Source organism: Melanaphis sacchari, unplaced genomic scaffold (genome assembly GCF_002803265.2).
Source record: "Melanaphis sacchari strain LSU unplaced genomic scaffold, SCAv2.0 Contig564_pilon_pilon, whole genome shotgun sequence".
NCBI lineage: Eukaryota > Metazoa > Arthropoda > Insecta > Hemiptera > Aphididae > Melanaphis > Melanaphis sacchari.
In genome coordinates this window covers 15355-34540 of record NW_020271393.1, presented here as the reverse complement: position 1 = coordinate 34540, position 19186 = coordinate 15355, and the positions used below count along the sequence as shown (strand labels likewise).

The 19186-nt window shown below is 24.1% G+C and overlaps 1 protein-coding gene across 1 annotated transcript in view; it reads left to right on the top strand.

The window, feature by feature from the left end:
• Positions 1-19186, top strand: part of LOC112599890 (nesprin-1-like) — a 76356-nt gene that overhangs the window by 49940 nt on the left and 7230 nt on the right. The window contains 18 exon segments of the mRNA XM_025347014.1: positions 183-356; positions 559-660; positions 853-1134; positions 1268-1549; positions 1699-2071; positions 2162-2340; positions 2411-2534; positions 2613-2809; positions 2932-3261; positions 3319-3585; positions 3651-3974; positions 5718-6029; positions 6091-6426; positions 6498-6785; positions 6848-6999; positions 10833-11007; positions 11465-11578; positions 18643-18837. Of these exon segments, the coding sequence (XP_025202799.1) occupies positions 183-356; positions 559-660; positions 853-1134; positions 1268-1549; positions 1699-2071; positions 2162-2340; positions 2411-2534; positions 2613-2809; positions 2932-3261; positions 3319-3585; positions 3651-3974; positions 5718-6029; positions 6091-6426; positions 6498-6785; positions 6848-6999; positions 10833-11007; positions 11465-11578; positions 18643-18837 (4206 nt within the window).

Genomic DNA, 19186 nt, shown 5'->3' with positions numbered 1-19186 from the left:
GTACCCAACATTTTGATATATGAAATGGCAAACTAAATGGAACTGGAACACACACAATATAACACTTTAAACTATGTTACTAAATAAAACCGATTATAATAAATCAATATACAAGTAAAAATTCTAAAACATTTTAACTTAATAGATTTTTTTTCTTTAATTCATATTATTTAATATTATAGGATCTTTTGGATAAGTTACAAGGGGAAAAAACTAGGTTGGCTTTAGCTGTACAGGCTTGTGAGGCTGCAGTAGCGAGTATATCAAGACCTAGCAGTCCTGTAGAATCTACAAACTCTATGATTCCTGAACAAGAAATTGCTATCCGTTTGCGTTTAGAAGAAAATCTCGATCAGGTAACTTGTAATGCACAGTACGGTACACTATTATAATATTTGAAAAGCATTGTTTTAAGTTAATACTTATAACAAAATAATTAATTCTTTTCTTAAATATAACAATATGATTAGCTGTGTGTTTAAAAATACTAAAGTTTGTAGTTTTTTGATTTCATATAACAAAGTAGTGTTGTTTTTTTATGTTGTTTATGCTATGTAGAAAAACAAACCGGCACGTGAACCTTCTAAAACACTGGTATCTATGCTTGAACACTTAGAAGACACAGGCATGCCTAAACTGTTAATTCCATTTACTGATAATGTATGTAATTATGTTTTATATTGATTGTTAACAAATTGTGTGTATCCTTAATTTTTTTAAATTCTTTATTTAAAATTGTATTAATACAGTATTATGTTAATATAAAGTTATTGATTCAATAGCATGATATGAAGAATTATTATACAATATTTTTTATATAAATTTGATTATAGTAGTAATTATTTTTTGTAGGTACAAAACTTTGTTGATGAATTGGTCAATATGATATCAATTTTGGAAAATAAACACAACCAGCGTGCAATAGTTTATGAATGGATTGAAGAAGAAATGATTATTCTGAACAAAATGAAGGAAAAACCAATTAGGATTAACATAGACTTAACTACTCAAGAAATAACCAATTTAAACGAAATGTTACAAAACGTTAATGATAAAAAATTGGAAGTAGCTGAATTAGTATCAGATAATCCACCTGATAAACTTGTTATTGATTTAGATAATTTGATAGATATGGTAAGTTTAGTAATTACCTAACTAAAAAAATATAACAATTTAAAAGTTATTGTGAAAATGTTAAACTAAAAATTATTTTTGAAATTTAATAAATATTATAAATTAAATAGTAATAATTTTTTATTTGCTATAGATAAATCAAATCCTTCTGAAAAAACAATTTGATCAAAACTTATTGTCAGTTTACAAAAATAGTGAAACAGATTTACAAAATTGGTTTGATAATTTGTCCAAGTGTATTGAATCTTTGGAAAAGGGCAGTGGAAATACTTGTCAACAAAAACTAGAACTGTTTAATAGCATCAAAGAAGATTATATTAATAATGGAGAAAAACTTATCAATAATTTAAGATTGAACTGTCAACATTTAAAAGAAGTAGTCAATACATCAGATGCTCAGTTACTTGATGATCAGGTATTTATGTTATATTTTATTTTTCTACACTTTTTACTACTAAGTAAACTATGGCTTTAATCATGTGAATTATTTTATTTGTGTTATATTTGTATTTGTAACTATACCTAACAACTTTAAAAAAAACATATAATTTTATTTTGTTATAGATGAAATCAGCTGATAGGCGTTATAGAGACTTTTGGACAAGAATGGAAAGAAAATATGAAATCTTAGAAAATTCCAAAAAAAATTTACTTTATGTAACATCAGAAATAGAAGAAATTATTAATTGGATAGATGAAAAATCAAAACTGTTGGATGAAAATAATATAATTAGTTATGATAGTAACAATGTTAAAAAGAAGTTAATTGATTTGAAAAATATTAATAAAGAAGTAGAGACAAAACAAATGTTTTTAATTGATTCACTTACAGTTAAACTCAATGCTATAGAACTTGAATCAGAGCCTATAGAGTACAATAACCTTGAAGAAAAATTATACAAGCCTACTATCAACAAATTGAATAATTTTAAAACAAGTAAGTCAAATATATTCTTTGCATTTTAAAAACTACTTAATCTAAATTTTACAATAATTTAAGAAATCATAAAATATTGTTTTTTTCTAGAAATAAATGAAAATTTATTAAAAATTGAGAGTATGCATGAAGCCAGTCAAAAGTTTGAAAACTTGCTCAATCAATGTAATGTGTGGTTAGATCGCAGTGAAAAAGATCTTTCACCAGATAAATATAAACTTGAACCTTTAGAATTAATCATAGCTGAGAAAAATGTTGAAACAATTTTAGTAAGATTTTTTAAATTTAATATGTATAAAATGATCGATAAACTTATTTAATTAAAATAAATGTTAATAGAATTTCAAAACAGACATTCAAAGTTTTAAAGATGGAAAATTATCGGATTTGGAAAAAAATAGTCAAGTTTTATCTACTTTTTGTGATAGAGACAATATTTCAACAATACAATCAGTCTTAAATGGTAATTTTTGTTAAATTAAGCACAATCAATGTACCTATTTATTTATTTAAGTTTAATGAATATATGTTGTATTTTTAGATGTTTTAAATAAGACTAAACAAATTGAGAATATGAGTGATTTTGTTGAAGAAAAAGCAAAATCTATTTTAGAAAATAGGAAAAATGTTGAAAATAGTGTTCATTTATGTCAGCAATGGTTTAGTGAAGTAGAAGTGATCATGTCTGCTGATGTTCGTCTATCAAGTTTAAATATTGTGGAAGATCAACTGCAAAAGGTAAATTTTTCATTTTAATTTTAAAATTCATTAATAGGTATTATAAATATTTTTTGCATGTCACATATTATATAAATAAAAATGTTCAAATAACTTATTGTTAATACATAATCATATTACAGTATGATGATCTTAATAAACGCAGTTCTGAAATAGATCATACTATTGAACAACTTAAAATAATTAGTGAACAAATGGTACTGTGCGAACCAGATACATTAAAAATTAGCGATCAAATTTTATCATTAGAAAACAGTCAAAAAAGAACAAAAGCCATGATTAAAGATAGAATTGAAATGATTGGACAGTATTTAGAAAAAATTAAAAATATTTCAAAAACCATAGAAGAAAGTAAGAAAATGATTCTAAAAGTTCAGTCAAACTTGCAAGAGCTTGATCGTCCAGTGGGAAGTAGTATGGATGATGTTAAAGATATGATAAAGTCGTATGAAGTAAGTCTATAAATTTAGAATTTGTATACAGTTATTTATGAAATTTCTCATTTTCAGACATTGTTTAAAGAACTAAAAGAATGGAACGATAAATTTAGCGATAATGATAATGAATCACTTAATGAAATTGCTAAGCAGCAAGAAGATCTAATCAATACTATTGAAAAACAACTATCAAAACTTAGACAATTGTTACATCTTCATGAACAGTTTATGACATTAATTGCAGATATTGTCATGTTTCTTACAAAATATTCTAGTGTGGTCAGTGAGATTGGAAAATCCGAAAACACTATTCAAAACAAAATCAAACAATTTGATGAGGTTTTTATATTTTTCTTGAATACTTACAATACGTTCTACATTAATTATTATTTAATATATTAAAGGTTACAGTTAAGATTCAGGAGTGTGAAGCAACTCTCCTGTTGGCAACAGATAAAGGTGAAAGAATTGCTGAAGTAGGTTCTGCATTTGATCATAACAACATAACTCAGCAGTTGCAATCATTAAAACAACAATTGCTTACTTTAAGAAAAGCTGTAGAAAAAGAAAGACAAAAACTTGAAACTACTGCAGCTGAACACATTAAACTTGCTTCTGATTTAGAACAAGTTTTAGATTGGATACATGAAAACGAGGCTCTCATTAAATCCAGACCGTTACTTGAAATTAATATTGATAGTGTTGAAACCGATTTAAAAGCACATGAGGTAATATTATTTTATTTTAAATAATTTGAACACATTGGAATACATATTAAGAAACTAGGATAAAACTATAATACTTGTTCAAAAGTAATAGAATACTGTTTGAATAGTTTTTTTCATGACGTAGGCATTGTTTAATAATTAGATAAATTCAATAAAATCATAGTGTAATTTATGGTTAATATCAAATTAGTTTTTCAATAAGTTAAAGAGAATTTTTAGGATTTCAATTTATTTTATTAGGTACTTACCTGTGTAAAATGTAACCTTTTTTTTTATATAAAAAAATAATAGTAAGTAGATACTAATCAATAAATTGTTCATAAAATATACATGGCCTTAGGCCCGAACTGAGAGAATACCGGCCTACTATTCTCAGTAAAATAGCAGCCTATAGGCCCATAGATACAATATAAAACAAGACCCTTTTTTTTTTTTGCTCATTAATTGTTTAAAAAAATTCAAGTATTTTATTACAAAATCGAGGTATACGGCCCACTGTGCTGTAGAACATACAGGCACTTAACCGGGCCTGCATGGCCTTCATAGTTTATAGTACTTGGTTACATTTAAATATTATTAAATATAAATGTTACACTACATTTATAAACTCATTAATAGGGTCCGGATATATATGCAATAAAAATCTATAAAATATGCAAGATTATTTTTCTTACAAATTAATAAACGATATGCTAATAAATATTATAGTATTACATAATTCAAATATGTGTAAAAAAAATATATTATTAAAAATATACAAATTAACATTTTTTCTATGACATTGTGTTTAAAAGTATTACAGGATATTATATAAAATTAAGAATAACATTATTTATATGAAATTGTGTTTAATATTACACTACCTATTTTATTTATTTTAAATAATTATTATGAAACGAGTATCAGCAAGAAGTTATAAAAATCGATTTCAAGTTTTTGAATTGAAAACTTCTACGATTATCTAAAAGCATACTTTTGTAATTGGTAAAACTTCTTTCCGTGTCACAAGAAACAGTTGGTGTATGTTTAAAACTAGATAAATCTACAACTGACGACAGTCCTCGTCTTTGTCACATTTCATTATCTCACCGTTGATTATAGATACCTACTATCGATTTTTTTTGGATAATCGTGGATAAATCTATCCCTTACCCTCCTTCTTTGATCTTACTTTTAATATTTTCTTTATGTAATAGGCTATTTCTTAAAGTAGCATTCGTTTTTTATAGTTATATTATTGTACCTATTAAACACTAAAAGTATGTTGTAATAAAGCAAGCTCGTTTTTCAACTCTTTATTATGAAATAAACTACGTATGTTTTTGATACACTTCGCTTCGTTTTGGTCACAAGCGTTGATAACACATTTTACTTCATTGAAATATTTCTCATAGTAAATTACTGCTTTAAATCATGTATCTCAGCGAGTTAATAATGGTTATGGAGATAAACTTAAATTGGATATTATATTCACTTTTATTCAAATATAAAAAATAAAATTCAATCATAGAATCTACACATTATAAAACGCTGATATTTATAATTAACAATATTCCACGCGAATTGTAGAAGAATATTTATTTGCATATAAATTAGGTCCTACTCATTACTTATACTTGAATAAGATATGCATTCTATCATTTTACTTAAAAGCTAAATATTGTTTATACATTTAATATTAAATAGATACCTATTTGGGTACATTTGAAATCTAATGTGTTTTTATTTTTTTTGTTTATTTAGGAATTAAAGTTAAAGGTTGATGAGCATTTATCTCGATTGAAAACGATACATTCAACAGCTCAAAACGAAACTATTGAAGACAGCACAATGCTTGAATGTTTGAGTGAAGCTAGCTCATTTTTAAATACTATACCAAAAGAATTGCAAGACAGACAAACATACTTAATCATAAATAAAGACTATCGTATAGACTACGAACAGTTAAAGAATAAATTTATATTGTGGATTAATGAAGCTAAACAAAAATTAAAATCCATTGAAGAAGACAAAAATAATTACACAAGTATAGTTTCAAATTTGGAACATTTACAAGTATGTACAGAACTAGTTTGAATTTTTGGATTGATGTGTTTATTAAATATTGTTTTTTCAGACATTTTTCGGTGATAAAACTATTCATGATTTAGTCACAAAGAAAATTAAACATTCAATAGATAAAATCAGACCATCCTTAACGTCTCAACAAAACGATGTACTAACGACAGAACAACGGGATTTCAATAAAGACTTTGACGATGTAATGGATTCGGCTAAAGTCGTTCAGAAAAAAATGAAAGATGAATTTAGTCTTTTTAAAGAGTATAAAAGTGTTGTCGACAAAGTATCATCGATTTTAGATCGCTGTAAATACTACGAAGATCCTATTCAAAACTTAGCTGGTTTATATTTCAATGTTGAAAAAATTACATTAGTGCAAAACGATTTACTTGTAAGCGATGTGTATATTATTAAGTTGTTTTGTAATCATTAATTAATAGCATTAATATTTTGCATTTTTAGCGTCAACAAGACGAACTGGATTTATTACTAAATAAATCAAAACAGTTTGTTGCCAACGATGAAATCCAATCTGAAACCAATTTTCTTACGAAACAATGGTTGGAACTAGAAAAAAAAATGTCATCTCGAATAATGTTAGTGACCGAAATGGGTGATAAATGGAAAAATATCGAAGAAGAGTGTAGGAAAATCGAAACTGAGTTTACTCGCATAAAAGATGCTTTAATGAATGTTGATCAAGTAATTAGATCGAAAGATCAATTAGTTGAGTCATTAGTTACACTCCGCGTAAGTTTAAACAATATGCATTTTTCTAATTGCATATTGAGATTGATGATTTTTTTTTTTAGAAACTAAAAGAAAACTTGGATGTTTGTGGCGATCAACTTAGAAATATTATGCCGATTGGTGAGAGTGTTCTCAATTTTTTAACTTCTGAATCCCATCCCGCATTTTCTGCTTTGAAAGATGACATGAAATCGCATACCAATAAATATGAATTGTAAGTTATATTATTTTATATTTATATAATTAAAATAAAATATTTTTCTCTGTTTATTAAACTATTATAGTATTTACGGTAATTTTAAAATAGTAAATACAATTTTTAACGTTTACATAATACCTATATTAGCTAAAAGCCAGACGGACTCGTCAAGCCCCACCACACACGGAAAGAACCTATATTAGATTTATTATCTATTGGTATTGAATGGTATTAAGTAAAATAAAAAAATTCTATTACACACTAAGTATTATAATACATATTTTTATGTAGTTACATATTATTTATTAACTATATAATATAAATAATATATCCTTATTAAATTTAAAACTCCCTTGCAGGAAAATAGTTTACAGTTTTAAATTATCTAAAACAATTACGTTTCGAATGCATATAGTGATGTTAGTGTACTTAAAATGTGAACGTGTTTTAAGTAAGTTGACCGACTTACAAGTTATATTGACAATATAATTTTTACTATTTAAATAGAAGGATGTAATTATATCAAATATTGTAACGTTTGTATTATATATTGACAACTGACATGATCTTGGCTCTTAAAAAATCTTCAGTTTTAGAGCGTTAAGTATTAATTAAATAAGGATTTTGGTAAAAAGAAAATTTTGTTATAACTCATTTTTATCTTATTAGTGTGATTAATTTGATTTATTTAATTTAGAGAGTTGGATATTGGATGATCATTTAAAATTGATTATACTAATTCAATACGATATACTCACCTTTACATCAATATCTATTTACTATGTTTACAATTGATTGATTAATTAACTACCTTTATAACTTTAGAAATAACTTATCAGTCATTTATAATTAAATGTTATTATATTAGTTTTATTATTAAGTACATTTCATAACATTTAGAGCATCAAAGTTATCATGTATATACACGTTAGATTTTTTTACTATATACATCTTACATTTGTTTTAAAATTAACTATTTATTTATTGATTATAGGTCAATGTTACTTATATTAACCGTAATATTGACCTAGGTGTTAAAGGGTAAGATTTTTTTTTCAAATTGAATAATATTTTTCTATAATATTTAATGAAATAATACTCCAACACTACACTGGTAATACCTATAACTAATTTTTAATTTATATCCAGGTACCATAAAATATAAAAATAACTTGTTACATTACGTTGACAGAGCTAGCCAATGTGTTAGTAGTTGGTAGTTAATGAATTATTGTAGACTAACCCAACATTTTTTGTTTTATTACAACAGCTATGGTAGGTATACAAGTATAATGCTTGTTCAAATTATATAATATAACAACTAAGAATATTGAAAATGTATAATATTTAATTAATTTATTTAATAATATTAAACAGGTAATTCCTATCAATTATTCGACATAAAAATACATTTGAATTTAAAAGTAAATAATTTTTTTTCGTAATGTATTACTTCGGTTATTTTTATAAAATATACAATATTTCTTTATTCCGGTATAATGTGCATAAATATTGTAACTATGTGTAATAATGTTAGTTTATACAATATAATATTTATGACTCATCCCGCAGTACATATTGTTTTTTCAAAAAAAAAATTCTAACACATTGGCACACTGCCAGACAATTAATACATGAGACTACATAATTGATTGTGTCATACTCTTCAAAGACGTAATACATTGTGTATTACAGCTTTTATAATTTTATATCTAAATAATAACACGTAATATGCTTAAAACTGTATGAATTATGAATAAAACTTACGAAAATTTGATATATATTCTTGTAGTATATAATGCAATTACTATCGCATCAAATTATTTTCGTTTCATTTAAATTGAAACGTAAAGCATGAAAAGTACAATTTCGAGAATAAAAAATAAAAAAGATTTATCATTAAGGAAAAATAACAAAATTATTAAAATCCGTGTCCTTGCAGTAAAGTATAAATTGATAGATATTCAATATTTACCATTATATTATTGTATTATTATGTATTGCACATTTGCATCCATAGCGGTTAAGGTGTTTATACATTTACATATTTGTTGTAAGAAAGCGTTTATTTTATGTATGATATTTAATACGAAAATGTCAAGTAACCTCAGCATAAATTTTTTATTTTTATTTTTTATTACTTGTTTGTGAAGATAGTGATATAATTAGTGCATATTTTTATTTTTATAATCTTACAGAATATTTTAGCAAACTAAATTAAAACAATACAAAAATAAAAATTAACATTTCATAAAAATTAATTTATAAATTATAATAAATAATTAGGATTCTGAATAGTGTGTTTATTATAAGAACTTCAGGTAATATGGGAAGTATTTGTGTACGAGCTGCGTGAATGCGTGAGCTTCTCGATAATTATTTATTAAAGTACCTACCTACAGCATGGACACTTAGAAAATAATTCTAAATAAAGGGTTGTATGTAATTGTCAACAATTAAATTTTACATTGAATTTGTATTTTTTTTAATTTTATTCAATATTTATCTGTGAAGTATATTTTTTAATTTTTTTTTTTTTAATTGAATAATACTGTTTTTTAAAAATAAACTTAAAATAGGAAAAAATTGCTTTATTATGAAGTATTGTAAAGAACTGAGAAATAAATTACTACATTAAATAAAAAATGGGTACATTTGACATATATAAATTGTTATTGAAAGCTATCTTGAAGAAATATGTATTTTGTTTTACACAATGATAATAATTCTTTTTTAATAATTTAAAAAAAAAAATCATTATTTTTCTGAGAAAATGTATTTATTACTTATACTTCAATCTTTTAGTCATGCATATTGATGTACATTATACTTATATTATATTTAAGGGGTTCATATTTTCATAACGGACAGGAACTCGTCAAAACTCAATACTACTCCGATTCGCCATAATTGTAATTAATAAAAGTTTTGTAAGCAATTCAATTTTAAATTACATATTTTATTTTTCAACAAGGAATTGAGGAAAATTTTGCTACTTTACTTTTATTTGAGCAACTTACAGTAGTGGTATTAAAAATAAGCTTCAACATGTAAATCAGTTATATTACACATACCATAAATAAAGTTTACTGAAAATTATCTTCTGTTCTTGATTGCTATTATAATAGTTAAAATTATGGTTGAAATGTAATTATCATAATTAAAATTAAAACAATGTGAAGAACAATTATTTTTTCTCAAATATATTTTTTTTAAATTTGAATTTTTAAAAAGTATCATTTTAAAACCTCCAAAAATCATATAAAAAATCATATAAAAAATTATTTTTAATTGATAGGCATAAACTCTACCATAGAGTTATAATTTCCGGTTTCTCTATTTTTCTATTTAGTTATTATAAACAAAAATGTATAAATCATCATCAAACTGTGACAAAAATATAGTAAAATAAAAACTATTTTTTAAGTATTATAGGTGTATATAATTAAATAAAATTGCGAGTTTACTAAATTAATATTTAATTGTTATTTGCTCGGATATTTTCTAAACACTGCGTGAGGAAAATGTAAATATTATTTGATTTATATTTGTATAATAAATTGGCGGTCGTAATAATCTCAGACTTCATAATATCGTCAAATTTTTTTAGTACAAAATGCTACTCAAAACACTCGACTAAAATAAAACATTCGCATCATTACAATTTAGTCTTAAATAATTGGGTCGTTTCCAAAAGTTATATGTTTAAATATAGCACTGGAATATATGTAACCAGATTTACAATAATAAACTGTTGGCATTTTTAGTGTGTGCCTTCTAGTGTAGTGGCGAAAGTTTGCGATTTTAATCCAGTATATTCCAGTGCGTTTTAAACATTTGTGTTTCAGACTTGCGAATCAATTGAACAACGAATTCAGTCAATTTGAAGTAAATTTGGATGATTTCACCAAAGTCGAAACTCAACTAGACAAATTGGAGTTTTCCCTGAATAATCTCAAACCTAAAGTGGAATATTTTTACGTATTTTCTCGAGACACTGAACAAACTCAGAAAGAATTTGATGTAAGTTCATGAAAAGGCAATAATTTTGTTTGCAATTGTGAAAATATTCTGATTTTTTCATAAATATTTAGTATAATATCATAAAATATTATGGCAATTTATCAATTATTGCAACAGAAATTACACTGAATGAACAAGTCGTCATGACTTTACATGCAATGAACATACATAACATTTAAATTTTACTATGTAGAGATTCTTTAAAATTGCTTCTTCAAATTTCAATAAAACTCATTTTTAGTTTTAATTAAGTTAGTTTAATTATTTTGATAAGTATATAAACTGTTTATATTTATATAATAGCTCTTGTTACCAACTAAACAATGTTATTTATTACCTTGGTATTGTGATTTATTAGATATATCTTTTTTTGTTCTTATCATACATAAGTAGTTAATTTTTACACAAATCTGTTGATTATATATTAGTAATATTTAATTTTCATTAATTTTTTTAGGATTTATCCGAGAAAGTAAAAGAAGCCGTCAATGATTTGAAAAGGTTTATCGAATGCACACAAAACAACTATATTTCATTACAAAAATTAGTACCAAACGATTTGTTAAACAAGGTATGTAAATTATTATTGTTATTATTCGCTATATTTAATTGGTATTATTTATGAAAAATGTACTGAAAATATTTTTTAATTATATTGAAGTTTTTTCACCCGGTTACTCATAGTAAATATCTGCCATAAAAACAATAGGTATTTTCACATACCTAGAAAATCATAAAACCAATTTTTTTAGATAAGTAAAAAGGTTAAGTTATTTTAAATTATATTTTAAAGTTTTTGTTTTAAATTGAGTTAAATTAATTTTATTAATAACTAAAATATTATATAACAAAAAATTTTCATTTTTTAAAAATGCTATCAAATGTTTATAAAAATTAAAAGCTTACTTATCCATTCAATATAGAAAAATGTTAATACATAGATACTTTTTAATACTTATCTACATTTATTATTCGACAAAAGTGGAACTGTATACCATGCAATATGATCTCATGAAATGGTTGTAAAAAACAAGTTTTAAAAATAGTATAAATCTTTATGAAATGTATGGAAGTATATGGTTTCTTTTAAGTATTATTACTGTTTGCATTGTGTGCTCAAGAATGCATAAAATTAAACGAGGATAACAAGTAATAATATTTTTCAATGTTCAAATAAAAGTTTGATTTAATAAGCATACATTATATAGATATTTTTTAATTTTGACGAGTTGGAAGAAGAGTTTAGTTGTATTTTAATAAATATACATTGTAAATAGTGTATTATAAATTTACAATAAGAACTATTATCGAACACTTAAAGCTATTCTCAGTAAAGTGATAAGTTTCTTCCCAATTAATAAACAAAGCAAAATAAATTTAAAACTTACTTTTACAGTGTCTTTTATAATTAAATTTAAACAGTTACTTGTATTTAACTTCAATGTTACCAAGGATTAAGACTCTTAAGTTAAAACTTTAGAACTATACTATTTATGACGGTATTATAAACAATTATAAATTAACGTATTTTGTATACAACGTCTATATAATAAAAATAATATTTCGATATACATTTGATAATTTCAATTATTATAAACTCAAACTCATTAAACTTTGGTCATTTTTAATATAATATATATCTACATATTTTATATAGAATGTATAATAATTTATGAGCTAATAAATTTAAAATGCTTAAGTTTAGATACTAATAGGGAATAAGTTCGCCTAATCTAACTTAGACATTAGTGATTGATTAGTTTAGTAATTTTGTAAATAATTTATCAACAAACAAATTATTATTATTTTAAGTATTATCGACAATTTGTTATCATTTATGATAGTTTTTGATGATGATTTATATTCTTTGAGTTTATCTAAAATAAATAAATAATTTAACATACATATTATTAAGATAACATGGATTTTGTAAATTTATGTGTTGATCACCTCTTTGCTATGTTAATGATGTTCATCATAAAATATATTATTATTTATTATAGTCATTATTGTACTCATAAATAATAAAATTACTATCGAGTTCAAAAAAACTCAGAAAAGATCATAGTTTAACTGATGAGTTATTCCTAATTGAAAATATCTATAATATATAAGTTATTATGTATTTCATACAAATTTTAGCGTGTTGTTTAGTTTAAAAATTTTTGGCTAACTTATCTTTAATTAATTTATGAGGGACTTATATGTCTATAAACAAACATTGAATTATATTATTTTATAACAACACAGAAAACAATAAGTTATCAGTATCAAATATAAATGATATGTTAAATAACTATACACGGAAAAATAATAAAAAATAATGAAAATAATAATATGTCATTAGGCCAACATTATTAATTCATTTTTAGTGAAAAATATTTAATTGTAAATAAAATATTATATAGTTACATAACTAAAAAAATGACAATTATCACTTAGAAAAATGTTCCCTTGTTTCCTTTGGACTACTGAGTTATTGTGATTCAACTGTATAATAATTAATGATCATTATTTACTTTGGCAATAAATATTATATTCAAAAAAGTCAGATAAGTTATTAGTAATTGTATTTTGAAACAAAAGGCTTGTTTGACACTTTTGATAATTTTACACATAATAATTAATATTCATTTATCAACTCTGTTAATACTTGCATAAGCTTACTATTTTAAAATAATAATTATTTTGGTAGATGATACACAAAATGTATTGTTTTGATTTAAATCGTAGGATGGAATTTAATAGTTATTGTTTTGTTTTTAATTGTTATGCACCTATATGATTAAAGTTCAATTTAAAATGTTATTTTAAATAATCTTATAACTAAAACATTTTAATAAAAATACCTATAAAATATGATGCAATGTATATTAACATATATATTATGTTGCGGCGTTTTTCATGCACTATATTTAATTTTTTTTTGGTGTTAGAATTAACAAAATGATTTACCATTTTCAATTAGAAAAAATTTAAATTTATATTTATTTATTCGTCATCTATTATTTTGTTAGACATCAATACTAAATATTCTTTTAACTTTTTCAAAATCTGCTTAACGTCGTCTTTCTGAAACGATAAGATAATAAAATGTTTTATTTAAGATAAATTTATTACTGTTTAGTTGTTTACCATTTATAATCAAAATCTAGCATTGTTCTGTGCCAGAGTGAGCAAAGTTAGACGATTGTCTACCACTTGCTCTTTGGATTTTTTAATATCATGTTTCTAGTTTCTAGTGCACATATACGAACAAACTCAAATGTTATTACGAATATTGTAATTGGTTATTGTAAATAAAATTATTTTATTTTGTAGCTCAATCGTCTAATAATAAAAAAAATCACAATAAAAATAAATAATTGCTTAATTCGAATAATAATAATTGTATGATTTTTTTTCCTTTGAAAATTTATTGCAATACCGTTGTTAATGATTACTGATTAACTCGATATTTGGTATACCTACATGTTTATATATTATTCGACTATTCGAAGCATCTATTAATATAATACATAAGCATTATGTACGTAGAAAAATAATTCCAGTATTAAGCAATTACGCTTTTAATACAATTGAATATATTATTGTTTGTACATTTTAGGAAGGTATTTTAAGTGAAAATTATTTCTTGTATCCCTAAACTATAGCCTGCTTATAATTTTAATAACTTTTTAAATCTGTAAGATAAAGTAAAACGACAGTGTAAAGTGCGATTTAAATTATCAACAAATATTGTTATTATGTTTAACTGCTATGCCAAGCGTATATGTATGAAGTTTTTTTACATATATTTATACACAACGTCGGCTAATCTTGTACATTTGATCACGTCCCACTATTGATATATTGTTAGCAAATTGTTTTCAAATTTGGTCGCGCGCATACATTGTATCAGTAATCAGGTGTTTGTCATCGGAATTTATAGAAGTTGGCTACTTGTGCTGCGCGCTCCGGGTATATTATTTTTTTTTTAGTCCAAATTAATTAAGCCGGAATTTTTTTCTCGATTGTTCATCGCTGTGTTTAAGAACGATTCCTTCCCAAGGCCTTTCTATTCTGTGATGAATAAAGTACAGTACGCGATAGCTACACTATAGTACAACATGTTGTAAAAAGACAAATTACCACGCCTACCTGTAAAATTACGTTTTGTCTGGGCGTCTGAACACTGAACTATTATTATTTTTTTCATTCTGTAACCCTAAATAATTCACTATTCGACAGAACGTTTTTATTTAGTCTGTATTTATTTCTTGTCCGACGGATTTTAACAATAATTTTTATATTTTTAATTTTTAATTTTTAAATATTGTTTACCGTCCCATATTACGACAACAACGTTCGTATTACGCGTGAATAATGTATGCTTGATGATTTTTCGAATAAAATATTTTTGACAGCGATAATAATCATGTAACCAAATCGTTCGAAACAACGGTAAGTAAACAGTTATTTTGATTGTTATTTGTTTAATATTACTAGTCCTTCGTCTATAAGCGAGCTTCTTTCTATAATTTATTATCTAATACTCTAGTGTGACCATGTATCCAAGCCTTCTTTTGCACGACCTTCAAATATATTAAGTCAATCAAACGAGTATTTGTAGCAATTATTTTGATATATTTTCTTGCTTCTTTATACTATTATTTAGTAGAAACAGAATCTTTATAAAAGTCAAGTGCCAAATAATTTTTAATCAGTACACAATATATAGTTAATATTCTATTTATTTAAAAAATAAATAACACAGACCGGTTATTATAATATGCATCAAGGTTTTAATTAAATTGTAGAAAACAAAATAATAATTTCTCAACTACTGCAAGTTATTTAATTATAAAATATTATGTGAATAGAGTTAAATTTATTTTAATATCACTATAAGTATCATATATTTTCTCAATTAAAATATTAAATTAAATTTATCGTTTTATTTATTTATATTAATTTCGAATAATTAGTATTATTAGAGATATTGTAATTTATATTCTCAGAACTAAAATAAAAAGGCTATTAATTAAAAAGAATTTGGTTAGTAGTCATTGAAGCATATTATATAATGTAATTAAAGCAATCTTCGATTAAAATACTTATTATTATTATTTTAATTTGTGTTTGATAATAATGATAATTTTAATTTAATATTTCTTTTGAATTTTTTATATGATATTTTAAAGTTTCTAAATCAGGGGTCTCCAACCTAAAGACCAATTCCGGCCCGCCAAGCTAATTTATGTTTTAATAATAATATACTAGTTTTCATTATTTTTGATTTATTAATTTTCTACAAAAAATGTTTAACAATTTTGGCCCCTGATGTCAAAGCATATCTTAAATTTGGCTCTCCGTAAAAAAAGTTTGGAAATCTCTGTTTTAAACTATTATAGTACCTACCTATAATATTAAATTTTTTCAGAAGATTTTTTTTTTCATTATGTATGTATACGTATTTTTTAAAATAAAAATAAGAATAACTATGAACAATTTAAAGAAAATATTATATCGCCCATAATTTAATTCAGATTCTATTATAAATTAATGATAACAATAATCAGACAAAAAACAAGTCTGTGTGCGAAAATTGCTAAATAATTGAATGTAGGTACATGTGGTTATCAATATAACGAGTAAGATATTAAATAGCAGACGGTTTTTGTCATTGCTTAAAATTAACTACGTTTTCTAGTTTTTCAATAATGGAATCCCGCGTGATAATGATTATAAATCATAATTATTGTTCTTTATTCTGTCCCTTTGACGTGCACTCTATAGTTTTTATTGCATATTATTACGAAACATTAAGTGCAAAGCAGAACACACAAACATAATAATTTATGAATTTCAATTAGGTATACGTAAAACATAATATTAGATATACTCGTATGTAATTAATTTTAATTTTAACTCAATTAAATAATTTTTCTATATGAAAACTAATATCGATAATTTTGGGTATGTAGTTTTATTATAAAAGACAAAAAACATACAATATTTTCATAAACATTATAAAATCATCTATTAAAAACCATCTTATTAAAAATACGATCAATAATTCTTATTAAATAAATAAATAACATATTAAATCATGTATGGCCTTTGATAATTGTTGATGGTTTCGACAATATAATCGATATTTCCCGGAAAACAAATAACATATTTCAGGAACGCACTGTTGCCAAGTATCATTAATTATACCTGTACAAATATTTTCTAGTATTATAATAATATATAATAATATATACTTATATATTTTTCAGAAACATATTTCACATTATTATATTTTAAGTATAAATGATGTAATGAAACTAAATATCGATCCCACTGCATATCTTAAAAATTCTAAGTACCAATCCATTATAATTTATGCATTTTGCAGGCTAATAAATTATATTATGCCGTAGATAGCAAGATAGGACCAATAGATTCCTACCTTCCTACCCACTACCCACCTGGTAATCTTCGTACATTAATAATGTGATTTTTTTTTCATTATTGTGAAAACTAATAATATATACGGCTAACCTGCATAGGTATGCAGATATATTTTAAGGTAATATTAATTATTTACTCAATCGTTTTCTTATAATTCTATTTTAATTATATGTAAATAATAAATAACGAGTACAAATAATATGACTATGAAAAAAATTAATAATTTTGCTCGATGCTATATAACTTACATAAACGTCAATCGACATTTTGATTGTTGACAATAAAAATACCAATCTATAGGTACTAAGTGATATATTTTTATTAGTTGTGCTTCATAAAAAAAAAAAAAAATGTCAATCGATCGTTAAACAGTATACATCTTTTAATAAGTAGGTAGTAGGATACAGTCATACAGACACTAAATGTGTTGTTTGAATAAAATAAAATAAGTATTATAATAATGAATGGTAAAAAGTAAAAATAATAACGTCTTAAGTGTGAGTGAACGGTATAATACTGTCGGTTTCTTGTATAGTTTTGATTGGCCCGTCAATAAAATTATACAATCGGAGGTCAAACATTCGAAAATTATATCTTTTAGGTTTGGTTCGTTTGATATACGGACCGTCTCAAATGTGTTTATATATTACCGAAGACTTATAAATAAAACGTCCTTTACTGTTGTTATGATGACTAATATTATTCTTCATGTGCATAAAACCTGTTTGTACAGCATCCATGCGCAACTAAAAACCGTAATTCGTCGTCAGTCCGGTTAAACGTTCGTCCGTTCTACTATAGTTGTTGCGATTTGTTTATAGCAAGCACGAATTCTGTGCCACTCAACTGTTGTACGAAAATACTACTAGTTTATTAAAATTTAATATTGTTTTTACTTAACCTATTTACTATGTTATGTTGTGTTAAAAAAATAATATATTTATATAAATAATTAATATTTTAACAATTATTTAAAAAATATAATCGTAATTTGTATATTTACACAGTTATTACCTACAAATAAATTAAAAGTTGAAGAAATTTTTATAAATTAATAAATATAACTAATTATAATACCACATTGTAGCTCATTTATTGTGGTAGTTTAAAAAAAAAAAAATATTTATAATTTCATTGTTTTGTTTGTGGTAGAATACTCGTTTTTTATTGTTTCGTTAATCGAAATTGCGTTTTCAGTTCAATCCGTTGGAGCTCGTCTCCGAAGAATTGACGAGCTTGATGGATTCAAACAGTAGAGGTCTAAAACGGGCCAAAACCGTTCGGACTGAGTATGTGAAGTATGTAGACGATGTACAGAGATGGCTTCAGGAGGCTGAAGTGAAGGTTCAAGATCGAGGCAATGAACCAAAAAAAATCAAAGAACATATACAGGTACGACTTAAATAATAATATTATTCTACATACATTTATATAATACGGTTTCGATTGTTTCGAAAGTTATATTCTTATCATTTCTTAAATAAATTGTTTTACTCATTTTCAAATATTTATAACGATTTATAAAAACAATATTATACACTCAACTATAAAGCTAGTTTAAATATATCATTCAAAAGGAGTTCGTCATTAATAAATAATGTATAGTTATAACTTATAACTTAAATAAAATCTGTAAGTAGTTTTATAACATTATAGAATTTTTTTTTTTTTTTTAAATTTATATAGGTATAACTAATAATTAATTTTATTTACCTAATTATTTTTTATTAAATAATATTAG